The 26,034-nt window shown below is 48.1% G+C and overlaps 2 protein-coding genes across 2 annotated transcripts; both read right to left on the bottom strand.

Annotated features, from left to right (window-relative positions):
- Positions 1-401: 401 nt before the first annotated feature.
- Positions 402-2,400, bottom strand: LOC123104896 (glycosyltransferase BC10). Its single transcript, XM_044526833.1, has one exon. It carries the CDS (start codon positions 1,694-1,696, stop codon positions 626-628), a length of 1,071 nt encoding a protein of 356 aa, XP_044382768.1. The 5' UTR covers positions 1,697-2,400; the 3' UTR covers positions 402-625.
- A 20,318-nt stretch (positions 2,401-22,718) lies between these two features.
- LOC123107766 (probable WRKY transcription factor 17) lies at positions 22,719-23,953 on the bottom strand. Its single transcript, XM_044529687.1, has one exon. It carries the CDS (start codon positions 23,723-23,725, stop codon positions 22,829-22,831), a length of 897 nt encoding a protein of 298 aa, XP_044385622.1. The 5' UTR covers positions 23,726-23,953; the 3' UTR covers positions 22,719-22,828.
- Between the last annotated feature and the right edge of the window lie 2,081 nt (positions 23,954-26,034).

The raw sequence follows: 26,034 nt of genomic DNA, 5'->3' as shown, positions 1-26,034 counted from the left end.
CTCTAGGGATAGATGGACTAGCTCGTGCCTGTTCATCGCATCACAACCCTGCAGGGGAAACAAGGAGCATTGCCCTAAAATTTATTTGCTAACAGAACCCCAGAAGTGCAAATTCTGGAGAGTCATCAGTTAACATTAATGATCGTTTAAGTAGCAAATCAAATTACTTCAGTGCTGGAGTCTGACAATAATCCAGAGAGACAGTAAAGCTTTCTATAACAATGTACATATACAAACTGCTAGAATAAGAGCAACAGATGCGTTCACTTCATTGAAAAAGCACTACATGCATTGATAGCAATGTACCAAGTGAGGAAATACATTTCACATCCACTGTCCTACAAGAAGCTGACACGGCAACATAATAAATATTTAAAAGTTCAAATTGATGACATAACGACTTAACAAAGCGTGCAACTTTATTATGTAAGTGTTAAAGCATACAGACTGCATAATTCCTAAAACTCCCGGATTTCATACTATGTACACTCCACTCAGAGATAACTCTCTCAATACAACACCTACACAGAAGATTAGTTCTTTCAACAGTGCAGCAGCAAGTGCGCATTTCGGTACCTCATCATCTCAGTTTATCCGACACCCCCAAATGTGAGGTGCTGCTGGCCTAGTCACGTAGGATGACTGAGTCCGCAATCTCCATCAGCGGCTCGAGGCACTCCGGGGCAAATTTCCGTGCAAACATGTATGAGTATTTCGCATTTGACTTCCTCAGCTCCCTGATCAAGTTGGCCGACACCTCCCCAGGATGATACGTGTGTGGGTGGCCCTCGACTTGATCTGTCCAGTTCACCCTCGTGAGGCTATACTTGGTGCATCCAGCAGGGTCCTGCATATCCAGCAATGTGGGGAAGTAGTGCTCCTCTGGATAGCACGAGTAATTGCGCTCGACCAGACAAGGCAGCTTAAACTTCTTCCAGAGCCGCATGTCCCTCACAACCATGATGGCATGCCTCCTAGTGAGCACAAAGAACTGCGATCCAGCACGAAACTGGTCATACGGCACCTCTGGCAACATCACAGCATCACCGCGGGCATAGTACCTATCATGAAGGATGGAGGTGTTGTCCGTTATCTCTATGAAGCTGCGGTGGTGGCCGTGAGGGCCAGCATTGTCGGAGAGGAGTGTCTTGTACATGGTGGGGAACGGGTGCAGCGGGATGCAGGACTGGGACAGCAGCGCAAAGAACTGGTTGGACGGGTCGTCCAGGAGTGCGGTGGCGAGGAGGCGGCGGGCGGCAGAGATGAGCGTGGGGGAGGCTCGCTGCGTGGCCTTGGCTGGCACGAAGCGGCCGCGGAAGGTGGGCGTGGGCGGCAGCTCTAGGACGGAGTAGGGGTCGGCGTGGACATACAGGTTGAACAGCTTGCGGTGGCCACGGAAGTACTTCTCCCAGAGCGGCGAGAAGACGATGTCGGAGTTGGTGAGGAAGAGGAAGGCGACTTTGGGCCGAGGGCGGCGGTGGAAGAAGTAGGAGGTGGTGGCCGGCTTGGCGGAGGAAGAGGAGAGGATGGCGCGGCGGAAGAGGGCGAGGTCGTCGGACTCGTCGGCGTCCGGGATGGCGGGGAGCGTCTTGGGCGGGAGGAGGCGCGGCCCGAGGAGGAAGACGACCGGGATGGAGAGGAGCAGGAGCAGGGCGAGCAGGAAGGGCGAGGCGTGCGTCGTCACCGGCGACGTCATCGCCGGCGACCGCGGGAGGGCGGGAGAAGCGCGGAATGCGGGCGGCGGTGGGGATTGGATCTTGGTGGGAGAGGGGGAGAGAGAAAGAGCGGATTTTTAAAGAGGATGGGATTGAGAGCGATTGGCAGACAGGGACAGTCCTGCGGAGGAGTTGGGGAGGAGGACGGGAAAATGCCCCGCGAATTGGATCTTTCGATCCGGAGGCTCGCGGGCTGAAGCAGGACAAGAAGGCGAGGAGAGCCGGGAGGGGGGCGGCGAGCACCGGCGCCGAGGATCAATCCAAGGAGCAGCCGGGCATGGCGTCGCTCCTCCGAATCAGACCAAATGGCGAGCGGCGCCGGCTCCGAATCCCGGCCGGAGCTCGGCCGTCTCCCTCCCTCCCTCCCTCGGCTGGGCAGGCTTCACCACGAGATCCGGTAACGGCCGCGGGGTGGGGGGACAGGGGAGACCAGGAACGGCACCTCGTGGGCACAGGGCAGGGCAGGCAAGAAAGAGCCAGGAACGGAGCGACCGACCGACTGCCCCAACAACCACGAATCAACGCGGCGCGGCCGGGCCGGGGAGGGGGAATGGCGGCTGCGCTGCGCCGCGGCCGGCGGGCGGAGGGGGGAGGGGAGCGGCGGCGGGCGAGGGAGGGGGGAATCGGGAGATTTTGGGGAGATCTTTGGTTGTGAGGCCGAGAAGAAGAGGTACGGTGGGGGGGAAGGGAAGGGAAGATGGGGAGGAGTGATGCGTGCGCGTCGTGGCGGTGGGGTGGGGTGGCCTGTTTATGTGTGTCGCTGTCGCGCGGGCCCGCCAGCGGGATTAAATAGGATTGGTTAGGGGGGTGACGCGGCGGGCAACTGAGGTGAGGTGAGGTGAGGTTAGTGGTGGATGGCATGCCACTGTCCCACTCCCACCTGCTTCTGTTACGTCGCGGCGGTTGGATCCGCCGGGTGCGCTCATCTTGACGCGCGTCTAGAAGACTCTCGCTCTCTCTTCCTTCCTTTTTCTTCGTTTCTTTGCGCACGGGAAGGCTCTCCCACAAGGTGTTGTTTTCTTTCTGCATAAAAAAAGGTGTTATTCACTTTCTATGGTGGTACGTGCCTTATTTATGATAATTATTCTAGTACGCACCGACCGGATGAAACTAAAGGACAGCAGAACGATATCATTTGCACAAAGAAACACCAGCCATGGAGGAAGATGTAGGGGGGGACTGGGATCAATTTGGCCTTGATCCAACCCTAGAGGATGCGTTTGAAGGTATGAACCTACACGGGGAAGAGGAAGAAGATTTGGACCTGTCCGGGGAGGTAGAGGATCTGATTAAGGAGGTGCGGTGGCTGGCGCTTTTTAGGGTTCATACCATGAGATCTTTTAGCCATGCCACCCTGCTGAATTCCATGAGGAACGCTTGGGCCTGTGCACAAGGAGTGACTTTCAACATTAAAGGTCCAAATATGTTTCTGGCTCAGTGCCATTGCCTAGGAGATTGGAAGAGGGTGATGGAAGGGGGACCATGGCAATTTAGAAGAGATCTTGTTGTGCTTGTTGAATATGATGGATTCGCAGACATCGCTGAATATGCACTTGATATGTATCCACTGTGGGCGAGAATAAAGGGACTACCGGATGGACTGACTAGGAAGAAGGAGCTTGCGGAGAAGGCGGCGAATGTTAATAAGCCCCTGGTGAGATTTGTCCCGATCACGTTGAAAGAAAGTAAGAAGTACCGCATCAGTTAGGAGAAGCTCCCAGACTTTTGTTTCTTCTGTGGATGCATGGGACATGTTGTGGAGGAGTGTGGAGATGGGATACATGACCCTAGTACTTGTGAATGGGGTGATTACTTGCACTGGAATAATGATAACAATGGAGGAGGTACCGGTGGGGGGAGAGGAGGAGGATGGATGGGTTCTAGAAGGGGAGGTGGAGCTGCTGGTGGCCGTGGTCGAGGCGGTAGAGGGGATGGTTTTGGAGGAGGAGGCGGGAACGATGGATCTTTTGGTGCAAATGACAGAGGTGGTGGATCTAGCTCGCATACGAACCGACCACTTGGCTCGGTCAATACTATTGGAGAGGAAGGGAGGAATGTCCGCAAAAGACTGATTAATGCAGATGGGGTGATAAATGTGAGGGGGCAGGCAGTACCTAATTTGGTAGGGAAGGTGTCTAACACTGTGTTAATGATCGAGCAACGGAGTACTGCCGAAAACTCGGGTGTAGTTGTGCCTTTGACCTCCACTCCAGGCAAGGTACCCATTGTGAAAAGGAGAAGACGGGGTGAAGAAATTGAGGGAGAAGTTGCAGAGATGTCATTTGAGGCGGCCTCCGTTGCGGAGGACCGCCGAGCCCAATGATTCTTCTAAGTTGGAACTGCCGGGGAGGGGGGAATTCCCGGACAGTTCGTGAACTAGCGACTTTATGCCAGTCGCATTCCCCCACTTTGGTGTTCTTGTGTGAAACTAGGCAGAAAAGTGAGAAGATGAAGAGGATTCGGGGCCGTCTTGGCTTGAAGGGTTTTAGTGGTATTGATAGTGATGGCATGAGCGGTGGACTTGCACTTTTTTGGCATGAATCTTATGAGGTGGATATTGTGGATAAAAATGAGCGTTATATTGATGCTCTAGTCCGAGTCAATAGAGATGCGGAGCAGTGGAGGGTCACTTGTGTTTATGGGGAGCCAAGAGTGCAGAACAGAAACCTCATGTGGACAAAAATACAGAACCTAAAGAACATAAATGACTTGCCATGGCTTGTACTGGGAGATTTTAATGAGGCAATGTGGGATTTTGAACACATGTCAGCAACACCTAGAGCTGAATCCCAGATGGTAGCCTTCAGAGATACTTTGGAAACTTGCGGACTGGTTGATCTTGGCTTTGTGGGTGTCCCGTTCACTTATGATAATAAACGAGCAAGAGCAAGGAATGTGCGTGTGCGCCTAGACAGAGCAGTTGCCACAAATGCTTGGAGGAATATGTTTGCTTTCTCGTCTGTCCAGCATGTTCCGTCACCGTGTTCTGACCATGTAGTCTTGCTGCTAAAAACTGAAGTTGATGAAAGACCAAAAGGACCTAAGTGCAGAAGATATGAAGTATTCTGGGAGAGGGATGATGCACTACCAGAGGTAATAAAGAACGCATGGGAAGCTGTAAGTGGCGTACAAAACCTCGTACAGCTGCGGGACGCACTAACGAAAACAATGCTGACACTTAGTGCCTGGAGCAAAAAGTTTGGCAATATCACTAGGGAACTAACCAAGTCTAGGTCGCAATTGGAGGAACTCATGCATATGAATGCAAACCAGCAAGATATTCGGAGGGTAACGGATAAGATGAATGAGTTGCTGTACCAAGAGGAAATGATGTGGCTTCAGAGGTCTAGAATCACATGGTTGAAGGAAGGTGACCGCAATACCAAATTCTTTCAGAGTAAGGCTGTATGGAGAGCAATAAAAAATAAGATACGCGAACTCACAGACAGTATTGGTGTTGTGCATTCAGATTTCGCTAAGATGGGGGAGCTGGCAAACGAGTACTTCCATAATATTTTTGCCGCTGATCCCTCTCTTGATCCTTCACCGGTCCTTGATATGTTGGAGGCTATGGTCTCGGAGGAGGACAACATCAAACTATGTGCGCCATTCACTGATAAGGAAATTGCAGATGCGTTGTTTCAGATTGGGCCACTGAAGGCCCGGGTCCGGATGGCCTTCCGACGAGGTTTTTCCAGCGAAACTGGAGCACTATTAAGGAGGATGTTTTAGTTGCGGTTAAGGAATTTTTCCGGACGGGAATAATGCCGGAGGGAGTAAACTCTACTGCCATTGTTCTTATTCCTAAAATAGTTAACCCTGCTAAGATTTCAGATTATAGGCCCATTAGCCTTTGCAATGTTATCTATAAAGTTTTATCGAAATGCTTGGTGAATCGACTTAGGCCACTTTTGGACGAGTTAATATCTCCGGAACAGAGTGCTTTTATCCCAGGCAGGATAATAACAGATAATGCTCTTATTGCCTTTGAATGCATCCATTACATTAAGCAGGAGAAGGATCCAACAAAGAGTTTTTGTGCTTACAAGCTAGATTTGTCAAAGGCATATGATAGAGTGGACTGGGTTTTCTTGAGGCAGATGATGCAAAAGAAGGGTTTCTCTCAACGATGGATTGACTGGGTTATGACATGTGTCACATCGGTGAGGTATTCAATAAAGTTAAATGGGACCCTCTTGGATTCATTTGCACCGACGCGTGGGCTTCGGCAAGGTGACCCTCTTTCACCATTTTTATTTCTTCTTGTGGCGGATGGCTTGTCAGCAATCTTAAAAAATAAAGTGACCGTGGGAGAGATCACTCCAGTGAAAGTGTGCAGGAGGGCGCCTGGAGTTTCCCATTTGTTATTTGCTGATGACACACTGCTATTTTTTGAGGCCTCTAGTGCCCAGGCAGAGAATGTGAAAGCTGCTCTGGATTTATATGGATCTGCAACCGGTCAAAGTTTGAACTACAACAAGTGCTCAATATTTTTCGGCGCTGCATGTACGGTTACGATACAGGAGCAAGTAAGAGATGTATTGGGAGTCACAAGCTTGCTGTTTGAGGAAAAATATTTAGGCCTACCTACACCTGAAGGACGGATGTCTAAAGGACATTTCCAAAACCTTCAAACCAGTCTTACAAAACGTTTAATCCAATGGGGCGATGGTCTTCTTGCTCAGCCAGGAAGGGAGGTCCTAATTAAGTCAGTAGCTCAGGCTTTACCAACGTACATCATGGGGGTGTTTAAACTCCCGTATTCGGTGTGTGATGATCTAACAAGGATGGTGAGGAACTTTTACTGGGGGTCCAAGAAGGGGAAGAGGAAGGTCCATTGGAGAGGATGGGACTACCTAATACAGCCGAAAGATAAAGGAGGTGCAGGTTTCTGGGACTTTCGGTTGTTCAATCAGGCATTGTTGGCCCGCCAAGCGTGGCGTTTGGTAACTAGACCGGATAGTTTATGTGCCCAGCTTCTAAAAGCTCGATATTACCCTCATGGTAATATAGTTGATACGGTGTTTTCAGGCAATGCTTCCTCCTCTTGGCAAGCTATAAGCCACGGTCTTGAGTTGTTAAAGAAAGGGCTGATTTGGAGGGTTGGAAATGGGCAGAGCATTAGAGTGTGGAGGGACAATTGGATCCCAAGGCCCTACTCATATAAACCTGTATCTTTACAAGGACGCTGTCGTATACGATATGTTTCTGGGCTGTTAAATGCTAATGGGTCGTGGAACTTGGATTTGTTGCAGCGGTACTTTATGCAAGCAGATGTTGATGAGATTCTGAAAATAAGGGCTTCGCCGAGACTTGGGGAAGACGTCATTGCTTGGGGCCCCGGGAAACTGGGAGCCTTCACAGTGAAATCAGCATATGCTTTCGCCTTCGATGAATTCCACAGGGGGTCTAATGTGGCGTCCAGTTCTTCGCCTGAAGGAAGCAGGAAGTGCTGGCAATATATATGGAAGTGCAAAGTACCGCCAGCGGTGCAGAATTTTGCCTGGAAACTAGCGACGGACTCACTGCCGACTTGGAGAAATAAGTATAAAATTGGGCTTGAAACATCTAGTATATGTCTAGTTCGTGGGACAGAAGAAGAGGACAATTTCCATCCTTTTGTGAGATGCCAGTTCGGGCGAGATTTATATCTAGTCATGGCCGAGGTGTGGTGTCTACCACCACTTGAATCAGTGGTACTGACCGGCAAGGAGTGGCTGCTGCAGTTTTTGGCGCCCCTTACAAATGTGCAGAGAAGTATGGTGTTGCTCATTTTGGAGAAGCTGGTACGTCCGGAACGAGGTAACGCACTCAAAACCCGCCCCGATCATGGCCATCTCAAAGAGGTTTCTATAGGATTATATGGTCAGTTTGTTCAGTATTAAAGCGAACTCCCATATGGACCTGACAAAAGGGAAGTAGAACATCAATTTTGACCAAAGTTCTGAATCACATGTGCATGCCCCTGCCCCTGATACATCTTGGAAACCAGCACAACATGGTTGGGTTAAGCTCAACACAGATGGGTCCTTTTCGGCTGATGGCGGTGCTGGAGCTGGGATGTTATTGCGTGATGCTCACGAAAACATCATATTCTCAGCGTGCAGAGCACTGTACTCATGTAGAGATGCCCTAGAAGCTGAATTATGTGCCTGTATGGAAGGGATATCCTTTGCAGTCCAACGTTCTGATCTTCCGATTGAAATTGAAATGGACTCGAGCATGGCAGTGGAGATGATTTCCAGTGGCAAAGTGAATCGTTCCGTTTATGCTTCTTTGATAGAAGAAATAAAAAATTTGTTAAGCCTTAGGCAGTCTTGTATTACTCTTGTTCCTCGCTGTCAGAATAAAGCGAGTGATAGTCTTGCTAATTTTGCTAGAATAGAAGGTCGCACCATGCCGTGGGTTAGTTCAGGACCTGAGGATGTGCTGAGGATCGTCCATGAGGAATGTAAGAACCTGGTTATTGAGTAATACAAGTATTATTCTCGCAAAAAAAAAGAAACACCAGCCATGAAGGAAAATTACAATCAAGACTGAAGAATTCTTTGAGTTTGGCACCAATGTCCACCACCTGCCTCCGGCAACATCACACCATCCATCAAAGGACAAAATGACGGATTGCCTCCTCACCCGAGCTCGACGCGACTCCATCATTGATATGCAGCTTTGCGGGCCTCCAAGGTAGCTCACCCAAGGCAAAGTCATTGTTGTTGAACGAATGAAACCGGGGCAACACCCCAGACATGCCATCAAACTTCAGTTCTGGCACCCCTTCACAACTAATACATCGGAGCAGAAAAACGGACCTGCCAGCCACGAACCACAAACCACGAACCCAACACACGATCCACCGTCTTCTAGATGCATCGATGCAGACCACAATGTGCATCTGCTCCTGGACTCCTCCCAGGCTCCGTGTCGGCGCCGGAGTAAACGTCGTCGCAACGGCGGAGCCTGAGGACACAAGTCCACCACGGGGATGTTGCTGCCGCCATATCATCCTTGCTTGGACAAATTGTTTTTTTAAATCATCCCCAACCATAGGACCAATCACCTCGCTGGGAAGGATCTTAATCTTCTTTATTCAACTTCGTCACCCAGCCCCCGAAGCGAAGACGATGAACGACCGAAAAACTAAGCTACTATGGCTTAAGACCTAAAGCTACAATATCCACATGTGTGGATCCTGCGACCCCTTACCATTAATGACCAAGGTCGCCACTGGAGGGGAGCCACAGAAAGACGGCGGCGAAAGAACCTGCTGTTGGCTAGATCGCCCTTTCTTCCTTCTAGGGGAAGAAAGAAAAGTGATTCGTGTGTCTCCAATTCTCTTCCACATGGTGTTAGCACTATGGCGTTGTATCGGGTATTTTTGCTAAGCTGTTGATAGTTAAATAAGTTAATCTTGCTAGTCGGTCAGTATACGTCCTCCTCGGTCTTGCTAGGTGGCCAGTGTTGTTGCCCGGGCCCATGTGCTGGTTCTTGAGCCAACCGGGTTGTCTAATTTTTCTTTTATCTACTAATTTCATTTTGTGGCAGGTGCCCGACCGGCGGTGTGGGAGGGGCGTTGCGACCTGTGCGGCGATGATGCTGGTGGCGAGATGAGCATAGTTGCAACTTGCCTTCATCATCGGTTGTCTTTCTTGTTACCAAACATGAAGTCATAGTTGTGTGGTCCTTGACTCGTTGTGGGCGATTGTTTGACACAAGCCAACAGGAATCTCGTGCTTCGTTCGATTAGAACGGTCTTACTTTGTTTTTCCTGGTGAAGTCAGGGTTGCTTCCTAGGGAGCAGTGATGACGATGATGTTGGAAATATGCCCTAGAGGCAATAATAAATTGGTTATTATTATATTTCCTTGTTCATGATAATAGTTTATTATCCATGCTAGAATTGTATTGATAGGAAACTCAGATACATGTGTGGATACATAGACAACACCATGTCCCTAGTAAGCCTCTAATTGACTAACTCGTTGATCAATAGATGGTTACAGTTTCCTGACCATGGACATTGGATGTCATTGATAACGGGATCACATCATTAGAAGAATGATGTGATGGACAAGACCCAATCCTAAGCCTAGCACAAAGATCGTGTAGTTCGTATGCTAAAGCTTTTCTAATGTCAAGTATCATTTCCTTAGACCATGAGATTGTGCAACTCCCGGATACCGTAGGAGTGCTTTGGGTGTGCCAAACGTCACAACGTAACTGGGTGGCTATAAAGGTTCACTACAGGTATCTCCGAAAGTGTCTGTTGGGTTGGCACGAATCGAGACTGGGATTTGTCACTCCGTGTAAACGGAGAGGTATCTCTGGGCCCACTCGGTAGGACATCATCATAATGTGCACAATGTGACCAAGGAGTTGATCACGGGATGATGTGTTACGGAACGAGTAAAGAGACTTGCCGGTAACGAGATTGAACAAGGTATCGGGATACCGACGATCGAATCTCGGGCAAGTATCGTACCGATAGACAAAGGGAATTGTATACGGGATTGATTAAGTCCTTGACATCGTGGTTCATCCGATGAGATCATCGTGGAGCATGTGGGAGCCAACATGGGTATCCAGATCCCGCTGTTGGTTATTGACCGGAGAGTTGTCTCGGCCATGTCTGCATGACTCACGAACCCGTAGGGTCTACACACTTAAGGTTCGATGACGCTAGGGTTATAGGGAAAGTATGTACGCGGTTACCGAATGTTGTTCGGAGTCCCGGATGAGATCCCGGACGTCACGAGGAGTTCCGGAATGGTCCGGAGGTAAAGATTGATATATAGGAAGTATGGTTTTGGCCACCGGAATTGTTCCGGGCATCACCGGTAGTGTACCGGGACCACCGGAGGGGTCCGGGGGTCCACCAGGTGGGGCCACCAGCCCCGGAGGCCTACATGGGCCAATAGTGGGAAGGGACCAGCCCCTAGGTGGGCTGGGGCGCCTCCCACCAAGGCCCAAGGCGCCTCCAAGAGGGGAAGGGGGCAAACCCTAGGGCAGATGGGCCCTAAGGCCCACCCTAGGTGCGCCTCCCCCTCTCCCCCTTGTGGCCGCCACCCTAGATGGGATCTAGGGCTGCCGCACCCCTTGGGGTGGGAACCCTAGGTGGGGGCGCAGCCCTCCCTCTCCCCCTATATATAGTGGAGGCAAAGGGGCAGCCCAACACGCGATTCAATCTCCCTGTTGGCGCAGCCCTACCCCTCTCCCTCCTCGTCTCTCGTAGTGCTTGGCAAAGCCCTGCTGGAGTCCCGCGCTCCTCCACCACCACCACGCCGTCGTGCTGCTGCTGGATGGAGTCTTCCCCAACCTCTCCTTCTCCCCTTGCTGGATCAAGGCGTAGGAGACGTCACCGGGCTGTACGTGTGTTGAACACGGAGGTGCCGTTCGTTCAGAACTAGGATCATCGGTGATTTGGATCACGACGAGTACGAATCCATCAACCCCGTTCACTTGAACTCTTCCGCTTAGCGATCTACAAGGGTATGTAGATGCACTCTCCTTCCCCTCGTTGCTAGATTACTCCATAGATTGATCTTGGTGATGCGTAGAAAAATTTGAATTTCTGCTACGTTCCCCAACAGTGGCATCATGAGCTAGGTCTATGCGTAGTTTCTATGCACGAGTAGAACACAAAGCAGTTGTGGGCGTCGATATTGTCAATTTACTTGCCGTTACTAGTCTTATCTTGATTCGGCGGCATCGTGGGATGAAGCGGCCCGGACCGACCTTACACGTACTCTTACGTGAGACTGGTTCCACCGACTGACATGCACTAGTTGCATAAGGTGGCTAGCGGGTGTCTGTCTCTCCCACTTTAGTCGGATCGGATTCGATGAAAAGGGTCCTTATGAAGGGTAAATAGAAATTGGCATATCACGTTGTGGTTTTCGCGTAGGTAAGAAACGTTCTTGCTAGAAACCTATAGCAGCCACGTAAAAACTTGCAACAACAATTAGAGGACGTCTAACTTGTTTTTGCAGCATATGCCTTGTGATGTGATATGGCCAAAAGGATGTGATGAATGATATATGTGATGTATGAGATTGATCATGTTCTTGTAATAGGAATCACGACTTGCATGTCGATGAGTATGACAACCGGCAGGAGCCATAGGAGTTGTCTTAATTTATTTATGACCTGCGTGTCAACATAAACGTCATGTAATTACTTTACTTTATTGCTAAAGCGTTAGCCATAGTAGTAGAAGTAATAGATGACGAGACAACTTCAAGAAGACACGATGATGGAGATCATGATGATGGAGATCATGGTGTCATGCCGGTGACAACGATGATCATGGAGCCCCGAAGATGGAGATCAAAAGGAGCAAAATGATATTGGCCATATCATGTCACTATTTGATTGCATGTGATGTTTATCATGTTTTACATCTTATTTGCTTAGAACGACGGTAGCTTAAATAAGATGATCCCTCACTAAAATTTCAAGAAAGGTGTTCCCCCTAACTGTGCACCATTGCGAAGGTTCGTTGTTTCGAAGCACCACGTGATGATCGGGTGTGATAGATTCTAACGTTCGAATACAACGGGTGTAAGCCAGATTTACACAGCAAAAACACTTAGGTTGACTTGACGAGCCTAGCATGTACAGACATGGCCTCGGAACACGGAAGACCGAAAGGTCGAGCATGAGTCGTATAGAAGATACGATCAACATGAAGATGTTCACCGATGTTGACTAGTCCGTCTCACGTGATGATCGGACACGGCCTAGTTGACTCGGATCATGTTTCACTTAGATGACTAGAGGGATGTCTATCTGAGTGGGAGTTCATTAAATGAACTCAATTATCATGAACATAGTCTAAATTGTCTTTGCAAATATGTTGTAGATAAATAGCTCACGTTGTAGCTCCCTGTTTCAATACGTTCCTAGAGAAAGACCAAGTTGAAAGATATTGTAAGCAATGATGCGGACTAGGTCCGTAGTCCGAGGAGTGTCCTCACTGCTACACAGAAGGCTTACGTCTTTGATGCACCGCTCGATGTGCAAACCCCTACAACGTCGTCTGTGGATGTTGTGAACACCTGACAGACACATCCTGATGACTACTTGATAGTTTAGTGCACCATACTTTACGGCTTAGAATCGGGATTCCAATGACGTTTTGAACGCCATAGAACATATGAGATGTTCCAAGAGCTGAAATTGGGATTTCAGGCTCATGCCCGTGTTGAGAGGTGTGAGACCTCTGACAAGTTCTTTTGCCAACAAGATGGAGGAGAATAGCTCAGCTAGTGAGCATGTGCTCAGAATGTCTGGGTGCTACAATCACTTAAATCAAGTGGGAGTTAAACTTCCAGATAAGATAGTGATTGATAGAGTTCTCTAGCCACTATCACTAAGCTACTAGATCTTCGTGATGAACTATGACATGCAAGGGATGGAGTTGATCCCGGAGCTGTTCGCGGTGCTTAAGACCGCAAAAGGTAGAAATCAAGAAGGAGCATCAAGTGTTGATGGTTTAACAAGACCACTGGTTTCAAGAAGGGCAAGGGCTAGAAGGGAAACTTCATGGATGGCAAACCAGTTGCCGCTCCAGTGAAGGAACCCAAGGTTGAACCCAAACCCGAGACTAAGTGCTTCTATTGTAAGGGGAACGGTCACTGGTAGCGGAATTACCCCAAATGCATGGTAGATAAGAAGGCTGGCATCTTCAACAAAGTATATACGTGTTATTAATGTGTACCTCGCTAGTACTCCTGGTAGCACCTGGGTATTGGATACCGGTTCAGTTGCTATTACTGGTGACTTGAAGCAAAAGCTACGGACTAAACGGAGACTGGCTAAGGGCGAGGTGACGATGTGTGTTGGAAGTGTTTCCAAAGTTGATGAGATCACCATCGCACGCTCCATCTGCCTTCGGGATTAGTATTGAACCTAGATAAATGTTATCAGGTGTCTACGTTGAGCATGAATATGATTAGATCATGTTCATTGCAATACGGTTATTCATTTAAGTTAGGGAATAATGGTTATTCTGATTACATGAATAATACCTTTCATGGTCATGCACCCTATGTGAATGGTTCATTGAATCTCGGTCATGGTAATACACATGTTTAGGCCAAAAAGATGTAGAGTTAATAATGATAGTACCACTTTATTGTGGCACTGCCGCTTAGGTCATATTGGCGTAAGATGCATGAAGAAACTCCATATCGATGGATGTTTGGAGTCACTTGATTTTGAATCGCTTGACACATGCGAGCCATGCCTCATGGGCAGGATGACTAAGACCCCGTTTTCAGGTACAATGAAACGGTCAAGTGACTTGTTGGAAATCATACATGCAGATGTGTGTGATCCAATGAGAATTGGAGCGTGAGGTGGATATCGCTATTTTCTCATCTTCACTGACGATTTGAGTAGATATAGGTATATTTACTTAATGAAGCACAAGTCTGAAACGTTTGAAAAGTTCAAGCGATTTCAGAGTGAAGTTAAGAATCATCATAACAAGAAGATAAAATTCCTACGATCTGATCAATGAGAATATCTAAGTTATGAGTTTGGCAATCACTTAAGACATTGTGGAATTGTTTCACAGTTGAAGCCACCTGGAACACCACAAGGTAATGGTGTGTCCGGACATCGTAATCGAACCCTATGAGATATGGTGCGATCTATGATGTCTCATACCAATCTACTGTTTTCATTTTGAGGTTATGCGTTAGAGACAACTGCATTCACTTTAGATAGGACACCATCTAAGTCCGTTGAGACGACGTTGTATGAACATTGGTTTGGCAAGAAACTAAAGTTGTCGTTTCTTAATGTTTGGGGCTACGATGCTTAAGGCTTCAGCCGGAGAAGCTCGAACCCAAAGCGGACAAACACATCTTCATAGGATACCCAAAGGTGACAGTAGGGTATACCTTCTATCTCAGATCCGAGGGCAAATTGTTTGTCGCTAAGAACGGGTCCTTTCTCAAGAAGGAGTTTCTCTCGAAAGAATTGAGTGGGAGGAAGATAGAACTTGATGAGGTTGTCGAACCTTTATTTCAACCAGAGGATGATGCAACACAGAAAGATGTTTTCTGTGGCACCTACATCTGTTGAATAGGAAGTTAATGATAGTGATCATGAAGCTTCGGATCAAGTTGCTATCGAACCTTGTAGGTCGACAAGGATATGTACTACTCCTAAGTGGTACGGTAATCCTGTCTTAGACATCATGTTGTTAGACAACAATGAACCTACGATCTATGGAGAAGCGATGGTGGGCCCGTATTCCGACAAATGGTTAGAAGCCATGAAATCCGAGATAGGATCCATATATCAGAACAAAGTATGGACTTTGGTGGACTTGCCCGATGATCGGCAAGCCATTGAGATAAATGGATCTTTAAGAAAAAGACGGACGTGGGCGGTAATGTTACCGTCTATGAAGCTCGACTTGTGGGAAAGAGTCTTTTCACAAGTTCAAGGAGTTGACTACGATGAGAATTTCTCACCCGTAGCGATGCTTAAGTCCGTCGGAATCATGTTAGCATTAGCTGTATTTTTCGATTATGAAATCTTACAGATGGATGTCAAAACAAGTTTTCTTACCAGTTTTCGTAAGAAAAGTTGTATGTGATACAATAAAAGGTTTTGACGATCCTAAGGATGCTAAAAGGTATGCTGGCTCCAGCAATCCTTCTATGGACTAGAGCAAGCATCTCGGAATCGGAATATATGTTTTGATGGAGTGATCAAAGCTTTTAGGTTTATACAATGTTTGCTAGAAACTTGTATTTACAAGAAAGTGAGTGGGAGCACTACAACATTTCTGATAAGTATATGTGGATGACATATTGTTGATCCGAAATAATGTAGAATTTCTGGAAAGCATAAACGGTTGTTTGAAGAGTGATTTTCAAAGGAAGACCTGGATAAAGCTGCTTACATATTGGGCATCAAGATCTATAGAGATAGATCAAGACGCCTGATGGTACTTTCAAAGAACGCACACCTTGACATGTTTTTGAAGGAGTTCAAAATAGATCAGTCAAAGAAGGGGTTCTTACCTGAGTTGTAAGGTGTGAAGTTGAGTAAGACTCAAAGCTTGACCACGGCAGAAGAAAGAGGAAGGACGAAGGTCGTCCCCTATGCTCTTGTCATAGGCTCTATACGGTATGCCATGCTGAGTACCGCACCTGATGTGTGCCTTGCCACATGTCTGGCAAGAGGGTACAAAGGTGATCTAGGAGTAGATCACCAGATAGCGGTCAAAAATTATCCTTAGAGGAATAAGGAAATGTTTCTCGGTTATGGAGATGATAAAGAGTTCGACGTAAAGAGTTACGTCGATGCAAGCTTAACACCTATCCGGATAGCTCTGAGTAGAGATACCGGATACGTATAATGGAGCAACAATTTGGAATAGCTCCAAGTGGAACATGGTAGCAGCATCTACGATATGACATAAAGTTTTGGAATACATAGGGATCTGAATATGGCAAGACCCGTTGACTACAACCTCTCTCACAAGCATAACATGATCAAACCCAGAACTCTTTGAGTGTTTATCACATAGTGATGTGAACTAGATCATTGAGTCTAGTAGACTCTTGGATGTTGGTCACATGGCGATGTGACCTGTGAGTGTTAATCACATGGCGATGTGAACTAGATTATTGACTCTAGTGCAAGTGGGAGACTGTTGGAAATATGCCCTAGAGGCAATAATAAATTGGTTATTATTATATTTCCTTGTTCATGATAATCGTTTATTATCCATGCTAGAATTGTATTGATAGGAAACTCAGATACATGTGTGGATACATAGACAACACCATGTCCCTAGTAAGCCTCTAGTTGACTAGCTCGTTGATCAATAGATGGTTACGGTTTCCTGACCATGGACATTGGATGTCGTTGATAACGGGATCACATCATTAGGAGAATGATGTGATGGACAAGACCCAATCCTAAGCCTAGCACAAAGATCGTGTAGTTCGTATGCTAAAGCTTTTCTAATGTCAAGTATCATTTCCTTAGACCATGAGATTGTGCAACTCCCGGATACCGTAGGAGTGCTTTGGGTGTGCCAAACGTCACAACGTAACTGGGTGGCTATAAAGGTTCACTACAGGTATCTCCGAAAGTGTCTGTTGGGTTGGCACGAATCGAGACTGGGATTTGTCACTCCGTGTAAACGGAGAGGTATCTCTGGGCCCACTCGGTAGGACATCATCATAATGTGCACAATGTGACCAAGGAGTTGATCACGTGATGATGTGTTACGGAACGAGTAAAGAGACTTGCCGGTAACGAGATTGAACAAGGTATCGGGATACCGACGATCGAATCTCGGGCAAGTATCGTACCGCTAGACAAAGGGAATTGTATACGGGATTGATTAAGTCCTTGACATCGTGGTTCATCCGATGAGATCATCGTGGAGCATGTGGGAGCTAACATGGGTATCCATATCCCGCTGTTGGTTATTGACCGAAGAGTTGTCTCGGCCATGTCTGCATGACTCACGAACCCGTAGGGTCTACACACTTAAGGTTCGATGACGCTAGGGTTATAGGGAAAGTATGCACGCGGTTACCGAATGTTGTCCGGAGTCCCATATGAGATCTCGGACGTCACGAGGAGTTCCGGAATGGTCCGGAGGTAAAGATTGATATATAGGAAGTATGGTTTTGGCCACCGAAATTGTTCCGGGCATCACCGGTAGTGTACCGGGACCACCGGAGGGGTCCGGGGGTCCATCAGGTGGGGCCACCAGCCCCGGAGGCCTACATGGGCCAATAGTGGGAAGGGACCAGCCCCTAGGTGGGCTGGGGCGCCTCCCACCAAGGCCCAAGGCGCCTCCAAGAGGGGAAGGGGGCAAACCCTAGGGCAGATGGGCCCTAAGGCCCACCCTAGGTGCGCCTCCCCCTCTCCCCCTTGTGGCCGCCACCCTAGATGGGATCTAGGGCTGCCGCACCCCTTAGGGTGGGAACCCTAGGTGGGGGCGCAGCCCTCCCTCCCCCCTATATATAGTGGAGGCAAAGGGGCAGCCCAACATGCGATTCAATCTCCCTGTTGGCGCAGCCCTATCCCTCTCCCTTCTCGTCTCTCGTAGTGCTTGGCGAAGCCCTGCTGGAGTCCCGCGCTCCTCCACCACCACCACGCCGTCGTGCTGCTGCTGGATGGAGTCTTCCCCAACCTCTCCTTCTCCCCTTGCTGGATCAAGGCGTAGGAGACGTCACCGGGTTGTACGTGTGTTGAACGCGGAGGTGCCGTCCGTTCGGAACTAGAATCATCGGTGATTTGGATCACGACGAGTACGACTCCATCAACCCCGTTCACTTGAACGCTTCCGCTTAGCGATCTATAAGGGTATGTAGATGCACTCTCCTTCCCCTCGTTGCTAGATTACTCCATAGATTGATCTTGATGATGCGTAGAAAATTTTGAATTTCTGCTACGTTCCCCAACAGATGACTCTTCGTAGAAATCCTCGATGGTGTTCCCCTTTTCGACAACGTGTATGTCGTGTGGTAGCCGGGTAGATTGGGTGCCTTTGTCTTACGGGTGCGTTGTGATGGTTTTCATCTGGTTTTGTGTTAATAAATCAAACAATTGGCTCCTTCTTTTTTAATGAATAGAGATACTTTGAGGCCAATTTCAAAAAATAATGGCAACCGAAGATACCTGAGCTGACTGGCACGATGCATTGCCCTTGTGACGTGGCAGCAAGGGCAAATCATCATAGACATTTATTTATATTAATTGTTGTCTTTCATATTGTTTTGATCATCATTGACATTTATTTATACTAATTTCTATCTTTATAGATTGTTTTTTAGCAACTATCTTTGCATACTGTAACTTAGTTATCTCTATTATTAAATGGGAGTATGTACATCGTTTCTTTTGTCTCATGCGATCGTTGATGTAAAAATAATTTCGAAACCTAGCGCTGAATAATTTTGAATATTAATGCAATTCATTAGCAAGATAGTTAATTAGATCTGTTTAAATACAGATTTTTTTGCATCGAATCAATCCATTAATACAATTAATTAGTCAGGCAGTTAATTAGGTGTGCAATTAATTAGGTCCGTCTAGAAAGAGATTTTCCTCATCAGTAGTCTAATAATAAAAAAGGAGGCGTTGCTTCGTGGCTAGCCGGCCGTATAATCCCGGATGGAGGAAATAACTTCACCGATTGTTGGGTTTTTCACGTATCCAAGTGTGTCAACCAATCTGTCTACTTGTAACAGAACTAATCTTTCCATCTAAATAATCAACCGACCAAGGAAAAACAATGGAATTTTGGTTCAATTTTGGCTACTGAGGGAGCTTCTGATCTGGGTGCACAATGGGTCATCTTTGAATCGAACTGCTTGACAATGATAAGCAATAAAAGGTCATGACTGTTGCGGAGCTGGGAGTTCTTTTCAGAGAAGCAAGAAGTTTATGCCACATCTCATTTGAGCTTTATGATTTATGTTTTGTACTCGGGGCTGTAATAAGGTTACGCATGCGTTGGCGCAATTTGCTATGGGTGTCGATATGCCCCTCTCCATTTGGGCAACTGATGTCCCAGACTTTTGTTTCCATCATGGTGACTGCTGAGATGACAGCCCAAGTTTAAGTGGAATACAAGTTTATTCCCATAAAAAATATATCAATTTAATTTCATTCTAACAGTTTAAATAGTACATATCTTTTAAACCAAAAGTCTGTTTTCAAAACTTATTACATACTTGAACTGCTAGCGCCAAGATCTTTAGAACAAAATCAATCTTGGGTACATTTCAAACACGTTTAGATTTCAACATTTGAATCCATTTTTCACTCCATCCAGCTTTGGTGTGTGAAATTAGTTTATTGAAATGAGTGATTTTTTTAAATGAATGAAATTGTTTTTTAAGAAATCATCTTTCTAAAGTAAAATCATTGTTTTGAAATGCGTGAAACATGTTTTTGAAATGGATGGAATTAGTTTTTTGAAACAAGTAAATTGTTGTCTTGAAATGAGTGAATGTTATCTGAAATGAGTGAAATCAGTTTTGAGAGTGAGTGATTTTTGTAATGAGTGCAATTGTTTATTTGAAATGTGAATTCATTTCTCTGAAGTTAAACCGTTGTTTTCAAATGGAAGAAATTGATTTTTTTAAATGAGTGAAATTGATTTTCCGAATTATAATGGACACAACCTCTATACCATGTATTTTATAGAGGTTGCATCATGCATCAATTAATTCGGGTTAGAGGGAGTAGTTGAAACGAGTGAAATCAACATTTTGAAATGAGTGAAATCAGTTTTTTGAAATGAGTGAATATTTTAATTGAGTGAAATCTGGATTTGAAAATGAGTGAAATATACTTTTGTGTGAAATCAGCATTTCGAAATACGTGAAATCTGTTAGTTGAAACGAGTGAAACCAGATTTTTTGAAATGTGCGAATTTCTTAATTGAGTGAAATCCGTATTTTAAAGTGAGTGAAATATAATTTAGAGTGAAATCAGTTTTTAATACGAGTGAAAATTTTATTTGAAATGAGTGGATTTTTTAATTAAGCGAAATATATATTTAAAAATGAGTGAAATATATTTTTTGAGTGAAATCCATATTTTGGAATGGGTGAAATCTGTTAGTTGAAATGCATGCATTTTTAAATTGATTGAAGTAAGTGTTTTGAAATGAGTTAAATGTTACTTCTGAAACAATTGAAATCATTTACAAAAATGAGCGAAATATTTTTTAATAAAGCAATTTTTAAAAACGAGTAAAATCAGTATTTTGAAACGAGTGAAATCTGTTAGAGATTGTAGATACATATGTGGTGAACATTCATAAATGTTTTTGATTTTTTTAACACATGTAAAATTAAAAATTGTCAAACTGGAATGGGTGCATTTGAGTGATGGTACTACCACCTGATATTCTTCCCATCCACCACGACATTTCATCATCATCGACGCCTCTGCCACTGCTGTCATGACAGCGTTGCTCAAGCAACACTTGGAGCGAGCTCATGAGCGTATGAAGGACCAACAGACAATCATCATTTTAAGCGCTCTCTCCAGGCTGGTGATTGGGTCAAGCCTCAATCGTACGTTCAGGTATCCGTCATCTCCCGCGCGGCCAGTAGATTTTGGTCTCCTATCATCTTCGTGTTGATCCCCCCTGCACCGTCGTGTACACTATCCCTCTTTTATGTCCGACTCAGTGTGACTCGTAAGATTGATCCAATCGTTCGTAGGGAACCAGGCTCTAGGTTGCTTGAAGTTTTGTGCGTGTGTGGAGTGTGGACCAACACCTCTTGTACGCAACCAAACAGGATTTTGTTGCATCCACTAGGCATGTTTGGGAGGATATATATAACCAAATACACCCTCAAGGCATCTCTAGGCGAACACTTATAAAAGGATATAAAAATTCCATCTTTTGAGGAATCCTCAACCGGTCTTGTCGGCTGCGCCTCAAATTTGAGTGGCCGAAGCCACTTCTCAGGAAAACAAAATCTCTTCTCCCATGCCTGCCACCCTAATGCGCTCGCCCGCATCCACGCCGGCATCACCCGCCACCACCCCATGCCCCCGCCGGCACCATAATCCCCGACTCTACCCAGCCCCTCTTCGAATTGCCCGTCGTTGCCCGATTGGACGAATCTAGACGCTAGCAGCCGCCACCAAATTGATGAGGAGGGCCATCACGAGATCAACATTGCGTCCAAAACGGGGCCGCACAGCCGTCCAGAGCCCTCAACTCGAGATCTATGTCTCAGCCGCTACCGTCACTGAAGAAGTACCACAACGTGTGGCAACGCCCGTCTGGGACTTGGGTATCGGAAATCCACGACCGGACACGTGGAAAAGTCATTGGCTCAACACATTCCATTCCGAGGAGCAGGCGACACACGTGTATAACCTGGCGGTGGGCTTCCGAGGGGCTAAAATTTTAGGGTTTGGCTAAAGACGCCCTTAGTTGCTATGTTCATAGTTGTGACGGTTTTATTGGTTCATTGGTTCATTGTTGAACACTGCTTAGAGCATCTACAGACACATATGGCTAAGCCGGCCCCTCATACGTCCGCGGACGCGACTGGGCGCGTCCGTAGACAGTGACCAGTCACACCTTAATTTTCTGTTCCCACATTCGAGTACCTCAATTAACGAACCTCAAATCAATATAACACATGCATCATAAACTTCTTATACGAACGTCCGGCTACTACATCAATGCATGCCATCGGAATATCGAAATCTGGCATGTTCTACATACTAGCTATGGACACAGATCATCCATGCTTGCCCTTGTCAGAGCCCTTGGCGTCTTTGTCGCGGAAGTAGCAGTCGAAGACGCAATATGGATCAAGCTGGTTCTCCTCCTCGCCGGAGATGCCCATCCAGATACTTTCATCACCCTCCTCTTTGTGGGGCAGCCCGGCCATGGCACGGATCGCTCGGGCTTGCTCTCGGGCGAGGGCGCGCATGTTCCTCCTCTGCCGCTTGTGGATGATGCGGGCACAGATGGCGGTAGTGCGTGCCGACTCCTCCACCACATCGACCGCAAGGTTGTTCTCGCACTCCCGCCCCCATCTGCTTATTTACGGCGGGCACACCGGTCCCTATAACCCCTCGTACTCCTCTAGACCGAAGAAGGGGCGGGAGATGGACCTCAAGCTTCCAGCCCCGCTGGATCCAAGCGCTTGTTGCGCCGACACAGTGGATTCACGCTGGATCGAATCTGACCTAGGTCGGGCAAACCCCTCCCGAGGGCGGCGGAGGGCCATGCGGACGACCATAGCCTCCTCCTTCCCGCATGGGCTGACGTCCCAATCGATGGATCCAGAGTGGTCGGAGTGAGATCCGCTGCTCCCATACCGGAGTCGGCCGGAGATCACCGAAAGGGAGCTTGGGGATGGTGCAGGGTGGAGTGGAGTGGTGGTTTTGTCCGGTGAGTGAATGAGGGCTAATATATGTGAGGTCGAGGGGGTGTATAGGGGCTTTGGGTGCCCGGTCGTAGATGCTCTTACTATGTTTCTCACGCAAGTATATTGCATACATATGTAAGAAAACAAATTTGAAATCCAACAACAAAAAATTTAGTTAGTGGTGTCCAGTCCTGTCGATGCCGCTGCCAGGGAACTTTAATTTGCGGCGGCCGGCGGCGAAGTGTCATGGCGGTGGTCGCCCTCGTAGGTGACGACGAGCATGGCGGGGTCGTCGGTGGCGCGTTCCACGTGCTTCCGCGCAGGGCAGCCCTTGGCGGTGCTGCACCTATAGTAGCAGCGGGGGTAAGGGGACCCCTTGATGGGCTTCTGCCCGTACTTGCGCCACGAGTAGTCGTCGCCGGGGATGTCCGCCGTGCGCGAGCTCACCGCGGGCACGCGCGTCGTGTACTTCACCCGGTGCTTGCGCTTCTTGGAGCAGTGGCACCGGCCACTGGCGGCGGCGACGTCGGAGTGCGCGCCGCTCGCGCAGGGCGTCTGCTGCTGCTGTTGCTTGCGTTTGGTACCAGCCGCGAGCGGCGGCTTTCCGGAGGACACCAGCTGGCTCGGGCCCTTGGACACGGTGCCCTCGCCCCCCGCCGTCACCGACGAGAAGAAAGACGTCGACGTCACCGAAGCAGCGGCTGCCGCTGCCGGCGCCTTCGAAGGCTTGGTGAAGTCCAGCGTCAGGCTTTTCTGGGTTGCCAGGTGCTGCGAGGCTGCCGGCGCCGGTGGCCGGGCCGGCATAGGAGGTGAAGAAGAGGCAGGAGGGGGAGTCAACGAGGCGGCGGCAGCTCCAGCAGGGCCGCGGCGGAAGCGGGCGTGACCGGTGCGGCCGAGGACGTCGACGACCCGGCGGAACCCCGATAACGCTTGGTCGGCGATCTCCCCGAGCGGCGGCGGCGCGCAGTCGGCGCGCGGGGAGAGCGCCGAGACGAGGAGCTCGAGGCTGCTGAGCCCCGCCGCGGCGGCCTCGTGGAAGGCCAGCTGCTGCTTCCCGCCCGCGAGGGCGAGGCCACGGGGGGCGTGGCCGCGTCCCACGAAGTCGACGGCCATGGTCGGCGCCGGAGAGGACGGGGAAAGGCGCGGTCCTGGCTGCTGCTCGCGGCGGTTCTCGGCTTGGTTGTACAAGTATGACTTCGAGATTTGAGTGGAAATGGATGGACGGAGGCCGAGGGGTTTTATAACCAAAGTTGAAATGGGAGGAGCAGAGTAATGATGCAAGTCAATGGATTGGTTAGCAGCAAAAGGGAACACAAAGCAGTGATCTCAGGAATGGGTTGGACTTTGGAGATGCGCATAGAATACAGCGAAAAATGTCATCTCGGTCCATGCCTTTTTAATATTCGGCAGAGGTGGAGTGGAGATGCGCAATCTGACTTGCCTCGGAAGTCAGCCCTTGGAAACGGGTGGCAAGCTTCCTAGTTCCAAGTTCCAACCACTACTCTACGTCAGAGCAATTTATTATACTCACATACTACACCAAATCCGACCCTTGAAATGTCAACGGACGCCAACGATGACCGGTCACCTCTCAAATTTCATTTTCATTTTCACAACGGGTACTCTACAATCTCTATGGATGATTCGGCGGAACCTCGATTTTGCTCTCGGACGAGGGCGCACGTGTTTCTCCTCTTTCGTTTTTGTAGGATACAGGCACATATGACTTCCTCCTCCAAGGCAGCACGCACCGCCGCCTCCGCCATGGCGGCAACGAGGCGGGCATGGGCCACCTGCATCCTAATACCCATGGAGGGCACACCGGTCCCTATAGCACCCATACGTCGGCAGACCAGAGATGGAGTGATAGACTAACCTCGAGCCTCCAGCCCTAATAGATCCGAGCGCTAGTTGCGCCGACGCAATGGATTCATGCTGGACAGATTCCGACATCGGTCGAACGCACTCCTCCCGGGAGCGGCGGATGGCCATGCGGACGGTCATAGCCTCCTCTTGTCCGCATGGGACGACACCCTAGTCGATGGATCAGGGGTGGTCGGAGTCAGATCGCTAAACGCCATGCCGGAGAGGCCAAAGATCGCTGGAAGAGAAGTTGGAGACAAAGCGGAGTGGAATGAAGCGGCTACAATTTATACCAGGAAGCGGAGGATGGTGAATATATGTGGGGTTAGAGTGGCCCAATATGGACCTATTTCGATGTGATGGACGCGTCCGGACATGTCCAGGTCTCCTCATATCTATCTAAGTTTTAATTGGATATGAGAAGTGTTGGTCAGCCTCGGCGTTTTAGCCATATGAGTCGTCCGTTTGGATCGGTTGACTGGACCTCTCTCTCAGGCGCGCCCGGTTGTAGATGCTGTAAGGAGCATAAACTAGCATGATTTTCTATCGCCATGGCGGCTTGGCGAGTGCGCCGTTGACATTACGGCTGCCGATCTGCATTAGTTTAGGCCTGCACGCCTCTTGTTTATCCCGTTGACAAATTGCCCCGCGTATGGTGCCTCTGCTGACCAGCTAGGTGCCACCCGGAAACATCTTTGACCCGAGCATTACTACGTTGCCTGCTTTGATGAAGGAATAAAAGGGGAGGAGGACATGAGCACCAAGGCTCGCCCCTTTGTGATTGGGACTTGTGGGTCGTCGTTATCATTCGAATTGCCTTTGCTTTAGTGGTTTCGACCTTTTCTCTTTGGCCAATTAGCTGACCATCCGTCCACGCGTAGAAAATGCATGTTGTCACGGCTGCAGACTTGGACCATCTCCAACATGTGATATAAAATTTGGTGACGTAAAAAACATTGTAGGGTAGGAGAGAGAAGATTTTACACAGGTGATGTGAAATTTTATCTTCCCCCCTGGCCGCCTTTTTCTCTCGGTCATTTCGTCCAACATGTTGGGGACGCATTAGTGACGCCAAAGAACATAACGGTGTACCGTAGAAGCCGTAATAAGTAGAGAAAGCAGTTTTGGGAATATCTTTTTTATGGATCTTTGATTTGATGGTAGCCCAATCCCGCGTCAATTTTGGAGAAGATTTTGGCTCGGGCTAACCGGACAAAGGCCGTTGTTTCGAGGACGAGAATATTTATTTTGATGGTCTTTTGGTTTAGAGGGCGGTAATCAACACAAAGAAGCCGAGAACCGTCTTTTTTCTCACGAAAAGAATAGGGCAACCCCATGGGGAAGATTCAGGTCGAATGAAGCCTTTGCCCGTTTCTTGAGCTCGGCTAATTCTTCGGGACATATCTTACACAGATGATTTTGAACCGACACAGTTCCAGGTTCCAAGTTGATGATGAACTCAACTGCCAGGTCAGGCGGCATACCTGTAAGTTCCTCCAGAAAGACGTCGGGGAAGTCAAATACCAGCGGAACAATTTCAAGAGCCGGAAGAATATTAG

The sequence above is a fragment of the Triticum aestivum genome, chromosome 5A, assembly GCF_018294505.1.
Source record: "Triticum aestivum cultivar Chinese Spring chromosome 5A, IWGSC CS RefSeq v2.1, whole genome shotgun sequence".
Lineage (NCBI taxonomy): Eukaryota > Viridiplantae > Streptophyta > Magnoliopsida > Poales > Poaceae > Triticum > Triticum aestivum.
The sequence above is the reverse complement of the archived record's forward strand: the minus strand, read 5'-3'. Positions and strand labels throughout refer to the sequence as shown.